The 24,300-nt window shown below is 48.4% G+C and overlaps 1 protein-coding gene across 1 annotated transcript in view; it reads left to right on the forward strand.

Moving 5' to 3' along the window:
* LOC147751005 (tyrosine-protein phosphatase non-receptor type substrate 1-like) overlaps positions 1-24,300 on the forward strand; it is a 140,074-nt gene that overhangs the window by 32,903 nt on the left and 82,871 nt on the right. Inside the window, exon 2 of the mRNA XM_086937487.1 lies at positions 23,335-23,679. Within this exon, the coding sequence (XP_086793613.1) occupies positions 23,335-23,679 (345 nt within the window). The remainder of the gene's footprint in view (positions 1-23,334; positions 23,680-24,300) is intronic.

Raw genomic sequence — 24,300 nt, forward strand, 5'->3', positions numbered from 1 at the left:
AGTACAGATAACTCCCGGCTTCCGCCTCAGGAGGATACAGATTTCTGGCATTAAACGCTAGTGATCAGCGTTTTATACCCAACACAGGGCGGGGGCGTGGCCTCCGAGGGGGCGTGGCCTTGCGGCTCGCCTGCAATGGCGGCGGGTTTAGATGGTGTTCCAAGTCCGCAGACAGCGCAAGAATAGATGTGCGGCGATCTCCGGAGCAGAGTCCAGTGGTGTCAGGAAAGGGTGAGTGCTTTTAAAATCAGCAGAAATAGCGTGACACACATTTTTAAAAAGTACAGATAACTCCCGGCTTCCGCCTCAGGAGGATACAGATTTCCGGCAGTAAACGCTAGTGATCAGCGTTTTATACCGAACAAGGGGCGGGGGGCGTGGCCTCGCGGCTCGCCTGCAATGGCGGCGGGTTTAGATTGTGTTCCAAGTCCGCAGACAGCGCAAGAATAGCTGTGCGGCGATTTCTGGAGCAGAGTCCAGTGGTGTCAGGAAAGGGTTCCGGGCTCACCTTCGGCCAACGGGCCTGTTCTCACGCTGGTGGGCACAGCGATGGCTCCCCTTGTCTTTTCAGGGCACCACCACGGCAGGGTGGGCCTTGGCAGGCTGGAGAGGTGCGGGGTGGGCTCTCGGTCACCTTCTCCTTTTCTCCAGGCCCGGGGCTCGACACACGCCCCGTGGGCCTCTTGGCTTCCGGCTTATATCGCAGGGGATGTGCTCTCAGGCGGGCAGCATTCTCTTCCCCTTTTCCTCAATGTTTTTGAGAGCTGTGGCACGCATGGACACAGCTACCTTCGTCGCCATTGTAAAGGGCGGGCCCTAGGCCCTCATGCTGGAAATCACTGAGACACAGGACACACTGCTTACTCGGTGCAACTGGCCCAGAGCACGTGGGCTCGGCCTCTTTTATTAGTGCTGTGTCACCTGGCCAGTGACATCAGTGGTGGGTGGGTGTTCAGTGTAGTTACAGGCTCAGCACTAGAATGCTGACTTATGCTGGGCATTACAGTATGCATGCCCCTCATGAATGGGGAGGACAAAAAATGGAGCGAAGGTGGTGCCAGCAAATGGCAAGCCTGTGGGTGGACTGCAAGCCCAGATGCACCTACAGCTGTCTCGGTTCAAGACAGCGCATGTGCGCCGTCTAGAGCAGAGACCTAATCAAATCTTAACTCAGCCGCAATGCCACCCATTACTGCCTTTGATGCATCATTAAAGGGGCTCGTTACACTTTTTTCCCAGTCTCATCCTTTCCTAACTGAACCATTTTAACTATTTTATACAAAGATGCTATTGTTGTTGCCTATTTAACTAGCAACCATTGACAAAGCAAATAGTCCTGGCTTGCTTTAGGTGTAACGTTACTTGATGTATTATAAATCTGAATACAAAGACAGAAAGAAGCAGCAAAATGCCAGTGGGGCAGCACACCATGCTAAGTAGAAATGTCTAAAATTACGTGTTTTAAGCCACACCCTTAATTATATTGGCAACGCTCCTTTGAGAGTCCCCCCCCCAGTCTTTCATCCCATTTAAAGCACTGGTTGACTGAGTTTGATAACCACTGGCTCAATTTTACATACAGTTTTGTGTAGTGCTGATCAGGGCATTCACACTCTCCTGCATTCTTTATTGGTAAGTGCTAGCATGGGTGTTCTTGCAGTATTAAGCCTGCTAATGTCTTGGCCTATATAGTGGAAAACGCTGGAAAGGCAGAGCTAATCTAAATAGATCTCTATGGCGGAGCTTCGTGCCTTCTGAAGGAGCAATACTAACAGTGCACACAAGAAGGCACCATAGGACCATGTGAAACAGTTCTGTGCGTGTTAATTTCAGAACTTCCTTGGAAATAAGTCGCTGGAGAAATCAACATTGCCCAATATGGTGATTTTGTTTAATCCGTACAAAGGTGCTAATAAACCTCTAAGTTATAAATAGAAAGTTTAAGTGGAATGATACTCTATTACATTTCTTCTTACCACAGTCCATACTGTTGTCAAAGTTGTTTTTGTATTTTTTTTTCCCAAAACCTTTATTGCACTTTGCATAGTACACAGCGGAGTGCCTACAACCCTGCGGGCCGGCCGCTATCAAAGGATCAATGCATATAACGTTTTCAGTAGAACGGATATTAAAGTCATAGTTACTTTAAAGTCATGATGAGGCATACTGAAAAAATAAAAGTGCCTGTTAAGCAATTATTCAATGCAGGAAGTGAGGTTTTGATGGAATTTTTTCGTTTTTTTTTTAAAAATAACAAACACATAACATCAACAGGTAGGAATGACAATACGGTCCGGCATGAATCAGTGCATTTCAGGTTACAGATGTTCCTTGGGAGCATGGAGATCCTGCATCCCCGTTCACTACATGCATGCCTCTGCGTCCCACCTATGCCCCACCCCCCCCTCGAGTCCTCAGTTTAGGTTCCAGTAAGAGGCCACCCGCCACAATCAAGGCCTCCATCCCTCTCCTACCTCCCGTCTAAATTACCTTTCCTCAACTTCATCATCGGAATCATCCTGATCATCCTCCCGTAAGGGTTCGCAGATGTCCCCTCTATATTCGTTCCATTTCAGCCATATCTTATTCCATTTCCCCGGACAGGCTCGGTTGGAGTACACTGCCCGTTCGGTTAACATCACACGATCCATGTTCAGGCACCACTGGGATTTTGTTGGGAGGTCTACCGCCCCCCAGCGCTGCGCTATATCACGTTTCGCTACCATTAGCCCTGCCGTGACCCAGAGTTGTTCATAACGAGACAAGTCAGTGGGCTCCCAAATGTTCAGCAAGCACCTTCTCGGGTTGGGTAGTATAGAGTGATCTAGCGTCTGTGAGAGTGTACGGAGTATTTGTTTCCAATATTCCTGGATCTTGGGGCAGTCCCATATGGTGTGAAAGAACGTGCCCTCCTCCCCGCACCCTCGTAGATAGTAGGGATGCGGCGCTCTGTGTATACGGTGCAGCATTGTCCTGGTATAATAAACCCTGTGCAGGATCTTAAATTGCACCAGTCGCATGCGCGCTGAGATGCCTACTTCTTTGGGGGACCCAAGTGCCTCATTCCATTCATGTTCATCCATGTCATCAATCTCCCCTTCCCATTTCTCTTTCAGGTGTGGTGTGGGTTCGGGGGAGTTGTTAAGTAATTTACGATAAATGAGGGACGTCGCCCGCTCTATCATGCAATCTGTGAGTAGGCGATCCTCCAAGGGTGAGGATTCTGGCAGTGGTGTGTCGGCTGGGATGGCCGCAAGCAGGGCATGGCGGACCTGAATGTACCTATAGAGTTCCCTGTCGTTGAGCTCATAGAGTTCTTTCAAGCGGGCAAAGGGGATCACCTCATTCCTCTCCCACAGATCGCCCACCGTAGAGATACCTATCGTGTCCCATTGTGTGAACCCTTTGGTGTTCCTCAGGTTGCCCAGTGCGCGGGAGTCCCACAGTGGCGTCATCTTAGTGATTGTCCCTTTCCAGCCTAGTGCTGCCGTCGCAGCGTGCCATATCTGCACAGTTAATTTGGTGGGGCCGACCAGAGTCCGTAGTTTGCGGCGATCGTACAGCGGACCCAGCAGACCTTCCGCGCCCAACTGTACCCTGTCTGAATGAAATGCCGGCTCAGTATGTGGTGCGTGGATCCATTGATTAATGGGTTTGAGGTGTGCTGCCCAGTAGTACAGTTTTAGGTCTGGTAGCGCAATGCCTCCGCTGTACCAGTCCCTGCGTAATTTGGCTTGTGCCACTCTTGCTGGAAGGGCGCCCCATAGTAGGTTGGAGACCAGTGCTGCTACCTTCTGAAAGAATTTGGGTGGCATAGGGTAGGGTGAATTCTCAAGGACTGATAAAAAGCGCGGCAGCGCCATCATCTTGTAAAGTGCTGCCCGACCCAGGAGTGTTAGCGGCAGGCCGGACCAGAACTCAACATCGCGTTTGAGCCTTTCTAAGGGCGGCTTTAGATTTTTGTCTGTGAATTCTGTCGAGTCCTTAGTAACGTATATGCCTAGGTATTTGAAGGATGATCCCGCCAGTCGTAGTGGGCAAGTATCGTCGAGAGTCGGAGCCGGACCTCGTAAGACGTATAACTCCGACTTAGACCAGTTTAGCGTGTAGCCGGAGATCCTGCCGTACGTGTCGCAAATGCGCAAGAGGGCCGGTATCCCTTCCTCGGGTTCTGTTAGATACAGCAGCATGTCATCTGCGTATAGGGACAGGCGGTCTTCCCAACCCCCGGTCCCCGGTATACCTTTGAGGAGGGGAGAGGCTCGTATGAGAGTCGCCAGGGGCTCTAGCGAGATGGCAAACAGTAGTGGTGATAGAGGGCAACCCTGTTGTGTGCCCCTCCCCAGCGGGAAAGTGCGTGAAATATGGCCATTCGCCACTACGTGGGCCACAGGGGCCGTGTACAGCAGTCTGACCCACGCCAGAAAGCGAGGCCCAAACCCCATACGCTTCAACGTTTCGAAGAGGTACTCCCACTCCACCAGGTCAAATGCCATCTTGGCATCAAGCGCCAGGATCACCGCCGGCGCGTTGATATCATCTGATCTGGCCAGGACACCATGCAGTCGCCGCAAGTTCAGAGCTGTGTTCCTGTGCGGCATAAACCCAGACTGGTCCGGGTGTATATTCGAGGCCAGATGGGGCAGGATCCTCTGTGCCAGGAGCTTGGCCAGGATTTTCACTTCCGCATTCAAGAGGGAAATGGGTCGATATGAGGAGCAATCTTCCGGTGGTTTACCCGGTTTGGGGATTGTCACAATAGTCGCCACACACTGGTCTAGCGGAAGGGAGCCCCCCTCCAGACAGTCCTTGAACATCCCCAACAAGTGTGTGCTGAAGGTGTCCGGCATCGCCTGATACCATTCTACCGGTATCCCGTTCGGTCCCGATGCCTTGCCTGGGTTCAGTGCCATAATGGCCATCTGGATTTCGTCGGCTGTAATGTCCGCCTCCAAGTTGTTCGATACCTCTGGTGATAGGGTCTGGACCTCAATCGGCGCCAGGAGTGCCCTGGCATCCTCAGGTGTAATCTGACGTGTCGGGGTGTACACTTGCTCATAATAGGTCGCAAGTAGCTCTGTTATACGTCTCGGATCAGTGTGTGGCACCCCCTGCTCGTCTTTTAAACGTTGGATCCCCCTGGGGCTGCCCTCACGCTTATCGAGCCACGCCAACATCTTCCCCGCCTTGTCCCCCACTTCGTAGACCCTGTTCTGAGTGTCGGTGATGTGACCCTTAACTACCGACCGAAGGTGGTCATTGTAAAGCTGTTGCTGGAGAGTGAGTGCGTGCAGGGTAGAGGGAGAAGGGTGGGATTCATGAGCCTCGGTCCGTTCCCGCAAAGCGATCTCCAGGTCGGCCAGATCTTGCGATTGCTGTCTTTTATGCCCGGTTATGGTGTTAATGGCTTGGCCCCGCAGAACTGTTTTATAGGCCTCCCAAAGCGTTGCCGGGGAACGCACCGACTGTGCGTTTTCGAGGAAGTAGTGTTTTGTGGCGTGCTTGAGTGCCTTTCGTACCTGTGGAACCTTAAGATAAGATGCGTGCATGGGGTAAATGCGCCTACATGCTCTCGTCTGTAGGGAAAGTGTTAGTGTGAGTGGTGAGTGGTCAGAAATACCTCTGGGGTGAATCACCGAGGTGTCCACATGGCAAAGGGCCTCCCCTAGTGACAGGAAGTAATCTATGCGGGACAGGCTTCCGTGCACCGTGGAATGAAAGGTGTATTGCTGCATGTGAGGTTCCGTGACAATTATAGGTGGTGTTTTTGACTCGCACGAATATGGTCGAGTCTGGTATCTATGAACCGCAAATGACGAGTTTAGTAAGTGTGCGCAGTTTCGCTGTGCTAACTTAAACCGTTCGTTTGTTATGTGGGTTTTTCATCTGCACCCACGGGTTCCATCTTAGATACGGCATCCATTTTGTCTCTTGCCCTCAAGTAGCCAGCGAACGGACGCTGTCCGCTTCGCGACCCTGGGACTCCCAAGATATTTGCGGAAGACACATGTTCTTTGTAAGTGTCTTTTATGATGAGGGGGTTGCTGCTGTAAGGCAGATGGCGCCGCTCGAGGCTCATCTTGCCGCACGGACTTATTGTCTCAGCCGTGCATCTCATTAGACACGTCCCTTTGATGCCTGTATCTCGTGTTTCCCGATACCTCCCCTTTTACACCCTTTCCGATCTCCCCACTGTCTCCGTCTTCCTCTACACCTGTCTTCGTTCCTATTTCGATCTGTTTTACTGCCGATTGGAATTTGCTAATGGTGGGAAGATGGGTTTTTACAGTTGGGAACCGCCAAATGTTTCCGCACTTATGTTCCGGACCTTGTGTGTTTTAAAGTGACCAAAGCGACCCCTCTGGGGGATAATTGTGGGAACCGGGTTGTAAACTTTTGTGCTCAATGTTATCCTATGGGTAAAAACTGTATAAAAGGAGCGATCCACAGAACCAATTTGAAGCAGTCTCCCCAAGTTGCACGCTGTGTACTTGTCGTGATCTCTGTGTTCCCTGCAGCAAATAAACCTTGAATCTTTGACGTCAGAGGAAGTGTCCCGTGTCTCTGTGACTTGTACGCCGGAGCAGGTTACCCACGAAGGTTTCAGGTGTTGTGCCCTGGCACCGCTGGGTCCAAAAGAACCCAGTCCTTCAGTTGGCGCCCAACGTGGGGCTGCATCAGTGGTACCGGTCCAAGCCCGACGATCGTGAGGAACTTCGTGTGAAATCTCCGAGGGAAGGTGCACTCCGCTTCATCGATCCTGTTGTCGAAATAAGTGGCCCGAAGACTTTTCCCGCGAAGATTCCCGCCTCCTGACGGCTGCGACGGACTGCTGCCCTGACTGTAGACCTGTTTTGGCGCCTGGCGTAGACCTTGGTATAGCGAGACAACTGACGGGCCTCCCTGGTGACGCCATCGATCTTTGAGTTAAGTATTTGTGGGTCGCTCCCAGAGTTCTTGGTTGTTGACACTTTAGCGAGTGTCTTTGTTGTTCACGCTGTGTGAGTGTTTTTGTCGGTGACACTTTGCTAGCGTACTTTGTTGTTGTATTATTTGACGACTGCAGCCGCCAAAAACCGAGGGTTTTGTTCTTTGCTGGGACTTGGTAAATCCCGTAACCCTTGAAGTTTGTGAAACTCGGCTAGTGTGCAAGATGCCTGGTCGCAGTACTTTGTTCAGTTGTTTCAGACTTTGTGGTGCGGATTCCCGACTGGAGGATTCGTGTCCGATACCTCCGGTTGGAACTCCTACTTATGACTTATATAGTAAACATGGGCTAGGCCCGATTACCTTTAACGATTATTGGATTAAATATACAAAGAAAGACGGCGACCTTCGTTGGCCACCTCACGGTAGCTTCGAGGCGTCGATCTTAGATAATTTGGAAATGAAGTTGTTCGAACGTAAATCAAGGCCGGCCATGTTTGATGCCTTTCGGTTGTGGCGCAAAGAAGCCCGACAGAAAGAAATCAGACAGAATAAACGTAGTCAGCAAGATAATGTTGCTACCATAGTGAAGAAAGCTGAGCAGTTCCAGCGTGATAAGGAGGATAAGGATAAGGAAGTGTTTGAGAGGCTACAGCGTATGTCCATAGATAAATGTTATCCGTCTTTGCCTACGGAGTCAGATAAGAAGGAAGAGGCAGTTGAGGATCCTTTAATGTCCTATCTTATGAAGTCGCCACCTCCGTACGTACAGGGTACCGCAGCTCCTGTGGTCCCTGCCGTACCTGTTCTTCCACCTATTGTTCCTCCGCCTGTTCCTCAGCCTGCACCCGCTCTTCCGTCTGTTCCTGCACCTTTGTCTGTTTCTATTCCTACTGCTCCTCCGCTTCCACATACTCCTGCTCCCGCTACTGCTCCTGTTTTGTTAACCCCTGTTGTTGCTACTGTTTCTACTCCTTCTCTTGTTAGTCCTGTGTCTTATTCTTCTCCCTCTACTCGTAGTCGCAATTCTCCCCTTGCGGCTAGTTTCTTTCAGTCACTCGGACCTGTTCATGGATCTGCTGGTTCCGATGGTCCTCAGAGACGTAGTCAGCTTCCTGGAAACAGAGAACGCGTTGCGCTGTATAATATGGCGATGGGTTGGATGGTCAATCCTCAGAGAAGTCCACCCCGCGTTGTCCTCGAAACATTTAGTCAATTCAACATACCAACTCAGAGATATGTGTTTGACGAAATGTGCAAGTTCCTTCATGATCAGATAGCGGCCGATGCGCCTGACGAGGTGCTGACCGCCCTGTCTGAGCTTCGGCTTCAGTTCGCAAATGGACTGATAGTCGATACTAATGTCCGACGTGCTATTGAGCGGTTGCTATCTCTTCGTCCCGCTCCCATTCCTCATGCACTATTTGTTGAGGATATTGAGAAACTAGACGAGTCTGGCCAATATCCTATGCGTGAAGTGCCGCCAGTTTGGATGCCAGGTAATCCTGGGGCAAACCCCCCGGTTCCGCCATTCTTCCAGAGAGTATGGATACACCTCCCATGGAAAAGATCGGAAGTATTACAGGTGAAGCAATCTTTGCCTGACCCTCGCAAAAATCCTGCAGGGTATTACAAAGAATTATCGCAGCTCGTAGATGCTACGGTAATGAATCTCGCTGATATCGACATGTTGTTTGGCAATGTCGTACCGCAACCGGTATGGGCTAAGATTCGTCAGGAAAATCACGCAAACGAACTGGGTGGTGATTGGGCGGCCATTGTAGCGGCAGATGGGTTGCAAGTTGGTGGCGCTAAGCCTGAGCAGCTGATTACTGCTCTTCCTCAACGAATCATAACGTTAATGAAAACGCTCATGCCAGCTATGCGGGTCAATTGGGACAAGTTGTCAGCCTGTAAGCAGAAGAAAGATGAGAGTGTATCAGACTTCTTTACGAGGTTCGAAGAAGCATTCATTGACCATAGTGGACAGGATATGGGTACTGAGGGTGGACAAAGGTTGTTTGTGGATAAATTTGTGTCGAATTTGTTGCCCGATTTGAGTAATAAATTAAAGAATTCGGAAAGTGCATGGGCCGTTTCTACCTCAGCTCAGATATTGGCTACGGCACAATATTATGAGAATAGGGAGAAAGAGGAGAATGACCGCGCTGATAAAAAGACGAAAGAATTAAAAACTAAAGTGTTGTTGCAACAAGCGTATCCGCCGCGTTCCAATCAGAATGCGCCCCAACAGAATAGATCACAGCCACAATCGAATCGATCGCTGCCACGTAATGACTCCTCCTTCCAAAGATCCTCGTTAGGGTATAATCAGTGTGCTTATTGTAGACAGGAAGGGCACATTAAATTTGATTGTCCTGCTTTGCATGAACGTAATAGTGGTAACTCGTCTAAAGGAGGCCGTGGTGGTTCACAGCAGGCATCACGTGGTAGAGGTCGTGGTGCTCAAAACGATCGCTCAGACAATTCGTCAAATTCTAATAACTGTTTCGATCAACGTGGATCATCGCAAGGGCGATCTGCGCAGTACAATGTAGATGATTATTACGTCGATCAGGGAGCTGAAGACAGTAATTACTAGGACAGCCAAAGACAAGGAGAGGGAGTGGTATCAGTTCCGGTTGATCAGAGAGGGCCTTACGTCGCAGTTGCTACATCGGGCGTCGTTGAGCCTTTTCTGTTGGACACTGGTGCAGCGAAAAGTTCCATCATGCGTTCGAAACTCCCTGGCGCACCTTTGTCTGGCTTAACAAATGTTTCCGTTGGATTCTCTGGCGCCCCCGTTAGCAATCCTGTTTCACGCCCTTTGCCCCTTCAAATTGGGCCACGTGAGCTAGAGGCTCCGTTGATTTTAACCACAGGTTGTGGCGAAAATCTTTTGGGCCTGGATTTGCTTAAACGTTTGTATGCAACTTTGTATTGTTCTCCTGCGGGTGTAAAGCTTACGTTAGGAGAGAGGGTAGTCTCTCCCATGTATTTGTCTCTCGATAAGCTTCCACCGGAATTGAGTTCTCTTCCTGCGTCTTTGTGGGCGACGGGTCCAAATGATGTGGGCCTACTTGATATCTCCCCTTATGTTGTTCAGTTGAAATCGAATGTGCGATTGCCGCGTATTCCCCAATATCGTATCTCCCTTGATGGTGAACGAGCTTTGTTAGCGATCATCTATGACCTGATCGAGAAAGATGTTATTGAGGAGACTCGGGGAAACGTGTGCAATAGCCCTGTACTGCCCATTCTTAAACGTACTGATCCTACAAAACCGCCTGTTTATCGTTTTGTTATCGATTTACGGGAAGTAAATAAAATAGTGGTTCCTCAGTTTCCTGTTGTGCCTGACATCACGGCGCTACTGACTCTGATTCCAGCTTCTGCGTCATGGTTTTCGGTGATTGACTTGAAAAATGCGTTTTTCAGCATCCCGATTGCCGAAGAGAGTAGGGACCTTTTCGGTTTCTCTCTCGGTGGACGTAGCTTCCGGTTCAAACGCGCTCCTCAGGGCTACTGTGAAAGTCCATCTATTTACAGTCAAGCCTTGAAGGGTCAACTGGATGCGTTTCGGTTGCCGGTTGGTGCGGCTTTGATTCAATACGTCGATGACTTATTGGTGGCTGCCGATACTCAGGACATTTGCAAAATTGCTACGGTATCATTGCTGCAACATCTCTGTGAGTTAAATCACAAGGTGTCACCTTCTAAACTCCAATATTGTTGTCAAGAAGTAACCTATCTAGGTCACTTATTGTCAAAGGAGGGAAGGAGATTGACCCCAGAGAGAATTGCAGCGATTGCGCGAATGGCTGTGCCAAAAACCCAAAGAGATGTGCGTGCCTTTCTAGGTATCACATCGTACTGCAGGCAATGGATTCCTAATTTTTCATTGCTAGCGAAACCATTGGTGGCTCTTACGTGCAAGGATGTTTCAACTCCTTTACCATGGACGGAAGAATGTCAGAAAAGTTTTTCTGAATTACGTGATTCATTGTGTTCGGCCCCTGTGTTAGGTACCCCTGATTACAGTAAGCCGTTTACGCTATATGTTCACGAGAGGGAAGGTTGTGCTTTGAGTGTCTTAACGCAACCTTTTGGTGGTAAACAGCGTCCATGTGCATATTTTTCCTCGACCTTAGACCCAGTAGCTAGAGCATTGCCGAGTTGTTTGAGAGCAACTGCGGCAGCTGCGGTCTCCATCCGACAATCAGCAGGATTGGTCATGGATAATATGCTTACGGTGATGGTTCCGCATGCAGTCGATACTCTTCTGAATCGTACGAAAACTCAGCACCTGACGAGTGCGAGGTTGTCTGGGTACGAATTGACGCTCTTGGCAAGCCATATTCAGATAAAACGTTGTAATGTCCTAAATCCGGCAACTTTATTACCAATTAGTGCAGAGTCAGATGAAGTAGCAGAACATGACTGCTACTTGAGGACGGAAGAGGAAACGAAAGGTCGAGTGGACCTTAAAAACACTCCACTGGAAGATCCGGATGGCACCTTGTATGTGGATGGGTCATGTTTTAAGTTGCCGAATGGCGATGTGACTACTGCTTATGCTGTTGTAACATTGAATACTGTTATTGAGACTGCAAGGTTGAATCAGAATTCTGCCCAAGCTGCAGAACTGATCGCTCTTACTAGAGCATGTGTGTTAGCGAAAGGGAAACGTGTGAATGTGTACACTGATAGTCAATACGCGTTCGGTGTAGCACATAGTTTTGGACGTTTGTGGCGAGAGCGTGGTTTCTTGACGTCGCACGGTACGAAGATACAGCATGGCCAGCTTGTGAACGACCTTTTGGATGCATTGACTTTGCCTACACAAGTTGCGATTGTTAAGTGTAGTGCGCATCGTAAAGTGACGGATGATGTTGGTCGTGGTAATGCGTTTGCAGATGAGATTGCTAAGGAGACTGCCCGGAACCTTAGCACTCGAATGTATGTGACGAGTTCGGTTAGGTGGCCTACAGAATCGAGTATGTGTGAAGATACTATAGAGAATGTGAAAGCAATTCAGAATGAGGCCACTGGGACTGAAAAGACGAAGTGGAAAGAAAGTACGGGAAAGTTGGATGCGAATGGTTGTTGGATTGATTTGTCGGATCAGAAAAGATGGTTGTTGCCTGATGCGTATGTGCTGGCCGTTGTGACAATGGCACATGGGTTAGCACATATTAGCGCGAAAGGTATTTGTAAGTTGTTGGCTGCTGTGTGGAAGAATGATGGCATTACGAAATGTGCTGAACGTCTGGTGAAGAATTGTATGGTGTGTATAATGTACAACCCTGGCAAAGGAACCCCAACTCCCCCTGGCAGTTTTGCTCCTCCTTCATGTCCCTTTGAGGTGATTCAATTGGACTTCATCCATATGGAGCGATGCAATAACCTGAAATACGTCTTAGTAGTGGTTTGCGCATTCTCCCGATGGATCGAGGCCTATCCCCTCAAAGACAATACTGCTTTGTCTACTGCGAAAATCCTACTGAAGGAATACTTTCCTCGGTATGGAATGCCTAGAGTCGTGTGGTCAGATAACGGAAGTGAGTTTGTTGGAAGTGTGATGAAGAGTGTGTGTAAGGGCCTTGGAATAAATCAGAAATTCCACAGTGCCAATCATCCTCAGTCAGCTGGATTAGTTGAAGGGTACAATGGCACCCTTAAACTAAAGCTAGCAAAGATTCAGGCTACGACTGGTCTTTCGTGGCCTGACGCTTTACCCCTAGCATTACTGTCAACTAGGGCGACTGTACACTCCCGAGTAGGGCTTAGCCCCTATGAGATAGTGTTCGGCCGTCCTGCGAATGTGTGGGGGGTTCCTAGGCCAGGAATGTTTTCTGATCTTGAGTATCCAATGTTGATTGACTATTTACATGACTTGACTGCTAAACTGAGGTTAATTCACCAACAGGTTTACGACGCATTGCCGACGCAGACGGAGGGTCCAGGCCACCAGCTCCAGCCCGGGGACTGGGTGGTTACACGCAACTTTTCACGAAAGAACAATCTGGACCCTAGATTTACCGGACCTTACCAGGTGCTCCTGGCCACGAGGACTGCCGTTCGTCTTGAGGGGCGGAAAAATTGGGTACATGCTACCCATTGTAAGCGAGTCCCTATTCCTTTGCCGGCAGACCCGTGGGTAAGGAAAGGCATTGCGTCAACAGAAACAGAAACATTGCCAGCGTTTGTGCCTTTCAGCGACGCACAGCCTGTTGGAGAATCCTCGGCGCAGCAGAAAGCGGCTGTTGAAACATTGTCAGCAAAAGACTCAAGACCAGAACACTCAACTGATCAGCAGGACGTTGTCTCTTCAACGGATCCTTTGTTTGACGAGCAGACACGTCCCGGGAAACACAGATATTCTCTGCGATCTCGCACTAAGGACAAATAAAATTTTTCCTTGCTTTGCTGAAATTGACAACTGCAATATCCTCGTTTCCCGTGATCAGTTTTGAACATTCGTATCACTGTGATTTGTGTACATATATATACATATATTGAGTTCCTTCCTTGTATCTTTTTACTTCCACAGCCTGAGAGACATTGTGCTTGTACATACATATTGTGCATTAAAGGCCGTAGGGCCGCGCGCGTACTTCCTTCTGGACAGTAGGTCTTGACGCTAGGTTAAAGGCCGTCGGTTCCTAGGAACTCCTGGGGATTGACTATTGCTGCACTGAACGAAGTGCGTCAAGAAACGTTGCGGACGGTCATAGGGAATGGCATTCTCGAAGCTGAATGATTTGGAGGGAGCTCAAGTCTATAGATTCAAGCTGCAGCAACTCAGTCGTACCAAATGTTTTATATTCCAACTATTTGTATTATTTTTGACTGCTTCTGCATTATTGGCGGGTGGGGTGTATTACACGATGTCTTACTTCTTACCTGCTACCCCTACTCCTACTCCTTACCCTAATCTTACCTCCACTGCTTCTCCCCATTCCTTTCATATGTTACCGGAACACGAGCAGGCTAGACGTGTAGAATTTCGCAACAATTCCTTTATTCAGCTCCTCCATCAGCATCAGTTAGTGGTTAACACTACTAATTGTTGGGTGTGTGGGTTGATGCCACACACTACGGATAAGGGAATCCCATATCTGGTGTTACCGTATAGTTCCCAAGGGTCAGCTCGAGCATTTCAAACAATGTTTCGAAGCGCACTGGGTTTCCACCCCATTCGAGAACCACGTTCCCCCTACTCTGGCCCTACCTCGTATCAGAAGCCTTTATCGATAGCAATAGAGGATATGGATAGTGAGATCCATGACCCTTTTCTTATCCCTGAAGAAGAGGTACAAGCCTATAAGGTCCTAAGTAGAGGTGAATATAGTGCGTTCACTAGTGAAAAGCAGCTTAAAAGCTCGCCTCCAATATGGGTCGTACCCCACACTGGTAATTTTTGTCTTATGGGTCGTGGCCGAAGATCGCAAGCCCGACTTGGAGCAAGTGCTTGCACTGAAAATTACATTCTGCCAATGTTCTCGTCCCCTGTGTTTCTGGCCGCCAAGGGTACCTACTTTATCTGTTATGATCGTGCATACACATGGTTGCCCGCAGACTTCATGGGCTCATGTTTTATTGCAAAATCTGTTGCCTCCGACGTTCACTGTAGACGCTGATTATCATAAGACTAGAGTTGTGCGAGGCGTAATTAGCGAAGAGGATACTGCCGGTCAAGAGGCAGGAGACTTTTTCAAGGGTTTCCTCCCGTTTTGGGGACCTATGGTTAACAGTAGGAACCTGAGACAGTTGACTCGAGTGGTAGAATCGACAGCTAATATTACTGCCAGTGCCCTTGGTAATATCACCACAGAACTTCAGGCGGAGAGACTTATGACGTTACAAAACCGTATGGTTCTAGATGTCATCTTAGCAGATCGCGGTGGGGTATGTAAGGTGATCCATTCGAGCTGCTGCATTTTCATTCCAGATAATGCTCCTACCGTCTATCAAGCCATCTCGAGGTTGCATAAGATCTCCGAATCCATACACGTGGATGAAGGGGATTGGACGCTACTTGGATGGTTTTGGGGCCTGATGTCGACTTGGGGTTGGAAAATTCTGATGATCATCGGAGTTGTGGTAGTGTTCCTGTTCACGTGTTGCCTTTGTGTGCAGTGTGGTCCTGCCTTATGTGGCCTCTGTGCTACAACGTGTATGAGACAACCATCTGTTACCAAGGGGACTCGATTGGACAGAGCTATGCTACAACAACATCTCGAGGGTCTGATGAATATCGAATATGATTCCGACTAGTGCTTGCCTACATGAGGGCAAAAGGAGCGTCTGAGGTTCCGTGACAATTATAGGTGGTGTTTTTGACTCGCACGAATATGGTCGAGTCTGGTATCTATGAACCGCAAATGACGAGTTTAGTAAGTGTGCGCAGTTTCGCTGTGCTAACTTAAACCGTTCGTTTGTTATGTGGGTTTTTCATCTGCACCCACGGGTTCCATCTTAGATACGGCATCCATTTTGTCTCTTGCCCTCAAGTAGCCAGCGAACGGACGCTGTCCGCTTCGCGACCCTGGGACTCCCAAGATATTTGCGGAAGACACATGTTCTTTGTAAGTGTCTTTTATGATGAGGGGGTTGCTGCTGTAAGGCAGATGGCGCCGCTCGAGGCTCATCTTGCCGCACGGACTTATTGTCTCAGCCGTGCATCTCATTAGACACGTCCCTTTGATGCCTGTATCTCGTGTTTCCCGATACCTCCCCTTTTACACCCTTTCCGATCTCCCCACTGTCTCCGTCTTCCTCTACACCTGTCTTCGTTCCTATTTCGATCTGTTTTACTGCCGATTGGAATTTGCTAATGGTGGGAAGATGGGTTTTTACAGTTGGGAACCGCCAAATGTTTCCGCACTTATGTTCCGGACCTTGTGTGTTTTAAAGTGACCAAAGCGACCCCTCTGGGGGATAATTGTGGGAACCGGGTTGTAAACTTTTGTGCTCAATGTTATCCTATGGGTAAAAACTGTATAAAAGGAGCGATCCACAGAACCAATTTGAAGCAGTCTCCCCAAGTTGCACGCTGTGTACTTGTCGTGATCTCTGTGTTCCCTGCAGCAAATAAACCTTGAATCTTTGACGTCAGAGGAAGTGTCCCGTGTCTCTGTGACTTGAACGCCGGAGCAGGTTACCCACGAAGGTTTCAGGTGTTGTGCCCTGGCACCGCTGGGTCCAAAAGAACCCAGTCCTTCACATGCCCGGGTGTAGGTGTCTCCAAATGTCTGTTAGGCCCATGGCCGTGGTGAATCGTCGGAAATATGTTTCCCCCCCAGTCTGGTTTGGAGCGGGGTATTTATCCAGTTGTGGGTCTAAGACAGCATTGAAGTCCCCCCCCCCAGAATTATCTCACCCTCGGGGAGAGTTAAGAGGAAGTCCCCTAGTCTCGGGAGGTGGACTGAGTGCAAAGCCGGTGGAACATACACTGACACTAGATTGAAGAGTTTCCCCTCCCATTGTCCCTGTACGGCCGCAAAACAGCCCTGGTCGTCAGTTTTGGTGGACAGGGGCAGGAATCGTGAGTTTTTCTGCACGAGAACGCCGGACCCCCTGGAGCCGGACGTGAATGCAGAGTGTGCCCACATTTTGTAACCTCGCCTATCTAAGGCTTTAGTAGCCCCTCCCACCAGGTGTGTTTCTTGCAGTAGGGCCACAGTAGGCCGCAGGCGTTTAATAGCAGTTAGAACCAATCCCCGTTTTACCTTGTCCCCCAGGCCTCTCACATTCCAGGACATCAAGGTCAGTGGTGGGCATTACGCATCAGCGGGGTTCAATCCCCCTGCCTGTACAGTATTGTTAGCCATCGGGGAGTATGAGACACACGCTGTAGCGCCCCAAAGATGAGACTGGTCTATCGGCTGCGTCGTCGCGCAGCGAGGCGTTCAGAATCTTCATGGGGGCATAGTGTCACTGTCTGTTCTCAACAATGTCTCCCGATTTCCATAAGCCCTGAAACAATGTCCTCGACCCTTTGTGCACATTCCTAACAGAAACCATTCAAAACAGTCCCCCCTCCCTGCCCCCCTGCTTAACGGACCTTCAACTGCCCGCCACCCCAACTGAGCAGAGTGCTTTACCCATCCCAAAACCAGAGTACTTGCGTGTAAGGGGGAGAGCGTCTCCCCGGGTTGGCGGCTCCCCTGTAGGCTCTCGGGGTTGCCTTGCCAGAGTCAACGTGCAGCTGTGAAACATAAAGTTTGTCCGGTGATTGGCGAGCTCGTTCAGTTCAGTTCAATGGCCGCCGACGGAGTCACTCATTTTCGCCCCCCCCCTTCAAATCCATGGGAAGGCGAGCGTTCTGCGCCCTCCACACGCCCAGATGCCTGCGAGCCATTTCTGCTGCCTCCTCTGCGATCCGACTCCGGTCTGTTCGTCCTGCGCTGTCGCCCAACGGTGTGCCAACCTTCCAGCCAATCCCGGGCCGTGTCGAGAGAATCGAAAATCCAAACTTTTTTGTCCGCTACCACCCGTAGCTTGGCCGGGAATATCATTGAGTAAGGTAGTTCTTTCTCCCGTAGGGTTTTCTTGACTTCCAGGAATGTTCTCCTCTTCCTCGACACCTCCGCTGTGTAGTCCGGGAAGAAAGCGATTTTGGAGTTCTGGATTTGAATGGTCGGCGCCACTCTTGCAGCCTGCAAAATGCCGTCCCTGTCTCGGAAATTGAACAACCTCGCCAGTATTGGTCGCGGTGGGCCCCCGGTCCTGGGTTTCCCTCCCGGAACACGGTGGGCTCTTTCGACCGAGAAAAAGTTTGACAGGCCTTTAGGTTGGAGTCGAGTCTTTACCAGATCTTCCACATACAGGTCTAGGGCCCCAGTGTCTTCCGATTCCGGAACGCCTAGAATACGGACATTATTGCGTCGTGAGCGACCTTCCTGGTCGTCCAGTTTGTCCCTGAGTAGTTTGTTGTCCGTTTGCAGGCGTTCCATAGCAATCTGCAGTTCGGACACATCTTCGACCAGCGATTTCGTGACCACTTCGACTTGCTTGACCCGTTCGTTCATCTTCTGCAGATCCGCCCTGATTAAGGTGACTTCAGTCGCCGTGGCCCCCACAGTCTCTTGTACCTGCGCCAGCGCCGCCAGGACATCGTCCAGTGTGGCTTTCCTCACCACCTCGGCCTCCGCGATTTTCCCTCCAACGGTTTTGCGCTGTTCCTGTGAGGGCGAGCGTCTGTCGTACGCAAATTTGTCCAGTTTGGCCTGGGTTGTCGTGTTTTTGGGGCCTCTGTGCGACATGGTGCAATTCTTGTCGAGGCGGCACAGTGATTTTCCCGGTCTTCTTCTCCGGGCAATGGCGGCGACGAGCCTAGAGGACTTGTCGTCTTCTGAGTCTCTGGCAGCGCTTAGTACGCCCGGCGAGGGTCAGCAGGTGATTGTAGAGTGGGCCCACGAGTTTTGGTCGCTGCGGAGAGATTCCGCGGGTCTTCGGAAGGAAGCAGTTGATGAGCCGACACTTCCGGCCCTCCGGCCCCGGCTTCAGGCCGCTTCCGGCTGGGTCGCCCAAACTGTGGCTCCGCGTTCTCGTGGTCGCGTGTAGGCCCGGCTCCTCCTCCGTCGTCGGCCAGCGGTAAAGTGCTGGTTCGGACTGTCGCCGCACCGGAAAGTTCTGGAGACGTTCGCTGCACGGTCTCTGGGTCCGGTCCACCCTTTGTAGCCGGAGTAGATCAGGATAATTGTACGGATTGATGCGGAAAGCCGCCTTTACCCGGGAGCCTCCCTAAGCTGCGGCCGCCATCGTTGGCTGCTAGCCACGCCCCCGTTGTTTTTGTATTTTACCTACCTGTATGCATTATGGCCCCAGGTGAATGCAGAGCCACATGTTCAGCTTTTCCTGTTCAGTCTGGTTCCTTGTAATCCGCACCTGCAGAAGTCTGTGGGCCTTTAAGTCAATGGACCAGTTGGAAGATTTTTTCAGATGTCTTGAAAAAACAGAGCAGCTGGAAAGGTGTCATATTCCATGACTTTCAAAGACACCGATTTAATGGGGAATTCTTATTTCCGTTAAGGTCAATCGATCTATTTCGGTAGTCATCCAGAATCTACAATACATTTTTAAAGCGGTTTGATAGTTTAAATCTGTCTTCGAAGAAAATGGTTTGATAGGAAAATCGCCCAGATGTGCACCTTAACTTTGTCACATTCGAATCTAATGGTTATGAATAAATTGATTTATATATGTATAACATGAAAGTATGGCACCTGAATCTCCTTGTGGTGCTGAGTAAGCATGGGCGGAAAATCCGTTCCGCTCGCGGATTTTGCGGATTTTCGGTAAATTCGCTATCCGCGAACGCTCGCGAATTTACCGAAAATCCGCAAATTTGCACGCAGCGGATTTGTTTTTTCTTGGAGATACAATTTTGCGGCGTAAGTTCGCAATTGCGAACATGTAGGTGCGGCGGGCAGCAACAATCTCGCACTCGCGAAATTACAAAATTTGCAATTCTGCACAAGAAATCCAATAGCAAGCAGCATAGACCTTCTGAAAATGATGATTTTTATCAGAATAACTCATCAGGTTGACATTTGCCTGCACTTTTTTGGATTTGAGGTCTTTTGACTTTCTTTGGATCACTTTTGGATTAGAAATCAACTTTCACAAGTAACTTTGTTTGGGGCATTACAGTTGCTGTCCTGCAGAAAAACGGGTTTTGCTAAACTGAAAGCACTCAGCAGGTGCAAAAGTTTAAATTCATCATTAGTATCCATTCCCTGTAGTGCTTCCTGACTGGGGCCCCTCCAGAGTTCAGTTGCTAGTTGCAACAATTGTATGACCCTGCTCTGACCCTCACAGCCGGATCATAGAGTAGCTACAAGTAGGCCACAAAGGTCCTGGAGAAAAAAAATTGCACTGCAACAGAAAGCAAATTACAGTTAAGGAAGCAGGTGCCAGACTGGAATTTCAAAACAGTGACACATTAACAAATCAACCCCAAATTAATTCATGTCAGTTGAAGCAGGGCAGTTGTGCTTGCTTTCCCCCCCCCCATAATCTACAGTGATGATGATGAACCAGAGGGTGGCATTGATGTACCAGAGGGTGGCATGGGTGAAACAGAGGGTGGCAGTGTTGAAACAGAGGGTGCTGTGAACCTGTGATGATGAACCAGACGTAGAAACAACATAGTCGCGACCGTTGCGTGCCGACAAGTAAGTTCGCAATTGCGAACTGGTACAAAATCCTCGCAAACTGGCAGAAAACCTTGAGAACACTATAAAAACAAAAAAATCTGCAAATGCGCGAGAATTCGCATATTTTGCGGATTTTGCGGATTGCGAGTTTGCAAATACGCAAATTCACGAACGCCAGATTCGCAAAATTCGCCCATGCTTAGTGCTGAGCTTAAGCAGATCTGGCTGCGAGAAGTGAGCAGAGGCAGAGCTAAACCAGATCCCTTTTATAGAGCAGGAAGAATTGAATCGCTTTCCTGAACGACAAGTGATTCGAAGCTTGTCACAAAGGCTGCTCCACACTTTAACCTCTTGGAAGCTGAAGCAGCAACCCTGAAGACCTATATGTATTGCACTATTTCTTAAGATTGCACTGCGTGGTTTTGCATCCGTGGGAGTCTGGTGATCTCGCGTTATGGACTATCTACACATAGGACATACCAATAGCCCAATCTGGGCATCATGGCATGTTATTATTCAGTACGGGTGTCTCCCTCAGTTTTCAGAGGAAGATGAGAATTTCGTTCAAGGCCTTTAACAAGCCAAAGCCAGTATTTGCTATGGGCAGGGATGTAATTTAGTATGTGAAATGGGTGCGGGAGGGAGTTATTCACAAATTTGCCAACTGAATAAACGTTAGGCCGCAGGGGAGAGTGGGTGAAGTTTTGCATTAGGTGGCACAGTAGGTGGGCATTTGTCTGGAGCATGGGAACTCGCCCACACTTTTCCCGGAGCCAAAAAGTTTGGTATGGGATGTGACCGAGGGCCGCATTGATGCCAGGAGGGTGGTGTAAGGGGTGTATGTGGGGAGGAGATTTACGATAAGGTGAGTATAGGGTAGGCAAAGCATACAGATCTAGTGTCTGAATTGCATAATGTGTAACCAGAAAACTTGAGATTTATCCCAGCTTCTCCACTTAACTAAATTGTGTGATCCTAGGCAACTGTTTTATTTCACTTTCCCTTCATATTCTTCACTATCACATATGAGGATCTTGAAGTGCATGACTTCAGGATGTGTGTCATACAAAACCTTCTCCAGTATTAGATTTAATAAACTATAATGTTGTTCATTATCGTAGGAACCCATGCCACCCAAAGTGTGCATATAAAAACTGACTTGACTCTTAGCCCTTGATTGGTTGTTATTTGGCTGGTTTCCACATTAATATTGGAAAAACTATCACTTAAAAAAAATACTTCTGAATGAACCAGTATAATATGAGGTGCTATGGTGAAATGGCTCTGCATGTTAATGAAACACACTTTTTAAATTTTGCACAGAATTTTATCATACTTTCACACTTTTGCTGCAAGATATTTTTAAAATAAAAATGTTTCTAAATGTTAGCAGTGAAGTACACACTTGTTACTTCCTTTCTTTAACTTAAATTAACCTTTAATTAAATGCTTGTCGGTTCATTTAACATCTGTTTAATGTTCCTTCTGAATCAAGTAAACAGCAGACCAGTTCTCTAGGGCTGCTGTTGACCAGGGGGCTGCTTCTAAGGGTCAGAAGGGCCGCTTGCTGCCCCCGGGCCATACTTTGAGTCTCACTGGTCTAGAGTGACACACTGGATGAAAAAAAGATAGGATGGAAGGCTACCCAGAGCGACTGCCAGTGATTAAACTGTTTGCAAACATTTGGTGGCCCATCATCTTTTGGGTCCAAGTCCACTACTGCCAATGTTTGTGAGTTCTAAAAAGTAGTACTTTTGCACCCATTCATGGAATGTGGGTGCAGATTTACAGTTATTTTTGGTGAACTGGTCACAATATGTAAATCCCCAACCCAAAAAATGAGCAAGTTAAAACCTCTTAGTCAAATTAGAATGATGAGAAAAACCAACACCGATATAGCAGACTCCACTCAGGGCCCCCCGATGCAGCTACTTAGCCAAAAATCCATGTATTTGGGGGATGTCACAATTCAAACACCCCCCTGAAGCTATGCCCCTGGATATGGCAGAAATATGATGTTTGAAAGCCAGGTCGTTACCCAAGATTACTTCCAAGGATATCACTTTATCCTGGGGACTTGGAGGCTTACGCATGGGACCAGGCCATAAATAATTATTGCAATGGAGTCTATGCCTGCACATATGCATGAGCTCTGTTTTTTTGTGGTTAAGCTTTAAAATAAAATTGGTCCACCCACTGCTGAACAGCTCCAAGCAGGCATGCAACTTCTTAGCTGAAGGAGGTGTCTGAGCATCCAGGTGGATCAAGATCTGAGTATCATCAGCATAAAAGCATTTCAACAACCAAAGAAAGAATGATGCCGAACACTGGTCTTGTGGACAGATAAAAAGGACGGTCAACTGTGAGGATCCCTGAGGCACACCACAGGTTGTTGTCAGGTCTAAAAGTTTGCCAATCTTAAAAATTGATACTGATAAGCTAGGAATGGCCTACACTAGTCCCAAACATTGTCATTAACATCCACCTCTGTAAGTCTGGTCATCAGCATCTGTTGATTGTTTGTGCTGAAAGTAGTATAAAGATCTAGTAAGATCACCCAAGCTGCATTGGCATCGCCCAATGTGTATCTGATGTCGTCAGAGCTGTCATGGCACGTTCTGTACCCTACTAGGTGGAAAGCACAACTGCCAGTCACCCTAGTTTTATCTTCTTCTAGAAATCCCGAGAGGTGCTTGGTGACCGCCTCATCCAAGATCTTACCAAGTGTTGATAGCAAAGTGATTGAGCAATAGTCGTTTTTACATCAGCTAAATCCAGGCCCGCTGGGTTTCCTATTGTTTTTAGAAGTGGAGGGACTACGCCTATCTAAGCTACTGGCACTGTGCCTGACAGCAGAGAAAGGTTAAATAACTGCCAATTTCAGCTAAAATCTGAGCCACCGATGGGGGGGTTCAAGGATTGTTAGGAGAGCCTTATTTTAATACATCCAGAAGAGGGGCAACTTTTCAGGGAACACTTACCTGAAGTTTGTCCAATTAAGGTGGCACTTCTCCAATTTGCTTGTTCCACTATTGTGTTTTGGATGTTCGAAGGGCTTGTCTGACCAGCTTAGCTACATCTTTATTTTGTGGTTGATGATAAATCTGAGTGATTTAGTTGCAATGACCAAGGACGGGGAGCTTGTACTGGCGAAAGGGGTTATTGTTGATCAATATTTGAAGACTGTATTTTAAATTAAGCAGCCTATAAAGTCTTTTTGCATCTATTTTCTGTTTTCCAGCTTGCACCACCCAGCAGGCGTCTACGACCTTAAACAATAATCCTGTTGTAGTTGCATCGAGTGGAGATTCTGTGAATTTGACATGCTCCCGTGGATGGCACAATCTCACCCGATTCCGCCCTGAGTGGGAATTTCGTGGCCAACATAAAGAGTTATTCACCCCAGAATCCACAGTGGATAAAAGCCGGATGTCCTTCCTAAAAGATGAAAACAAGGGAGTTTCAATCCTGAAGATCACAGGTGTAAAGCCCAGTGATGCCGGAATCTATCGCTGCACGATCCACGTCATACTACCACCGCCTGCATATAGTATCCAAGGAAACTGGACCACGCTTGTGGTGTTTGGTAACGTATCATCTAATAAATCATATTATCTATGAGCATCTACGACTAGGCTTGCAGTCTTACGCTGGTTGTGCAAATATTTTGCTTTAGAATGACATTTTACCGACTGCCAGGTGCGGTTTGATTAGAGAATGAGGTTGGGAAGGCAGGTCTAGTTCTCTGGCTTCAGTTGCTGAGGTGGTGGGAGAGAATTGCTCTTCTCATTTGAGAAAAAACATGACATTAGATGCGAGGAGTAACTAATGTTAAGAAGATAAGAAGTCTGTTTTATTATCAAATGTGGCATTTACATAGCACAGACCTCACTACATGAATAGCTGTGCGCTTCGCATAAATCAATAGATTACAAAGTACTATTCGGCAGCACATAGACACACTTCATACTAAGCAACAATCAGCAACACACCAGAATATATTTGTAGAGGAGACTAAACACAAAACTATTAGGAGTCAAGAAAAAGTAACAGATATAACAGTGTCAAAGGACGCTGTATGAATGATCGGGTTTCAGGTGGTGTCTGTAAAATGAGTTTGTAGGGCTTGCGAAAGGCTAGGAATATTGAACTTGGTCTGGGTTCTTCTGAGCGCTTTACAGGGCAAAGCTTGATAGAGAGGTTTGGT

Source organism: Lissotriton vulgaris, chromosome 1_1, assembly GCF_964263255.1.
Source record: "Lissotriton vulgaris chromosome 1_1, aLisVul1.2, whole genome shotgun sequence".
Lineage (NCBI taxonomy): Eukaryota > Metazoa > Chordata > Amphibia > Caudata > Salamandridae > Lissotriton > Lissotriton vulgaris.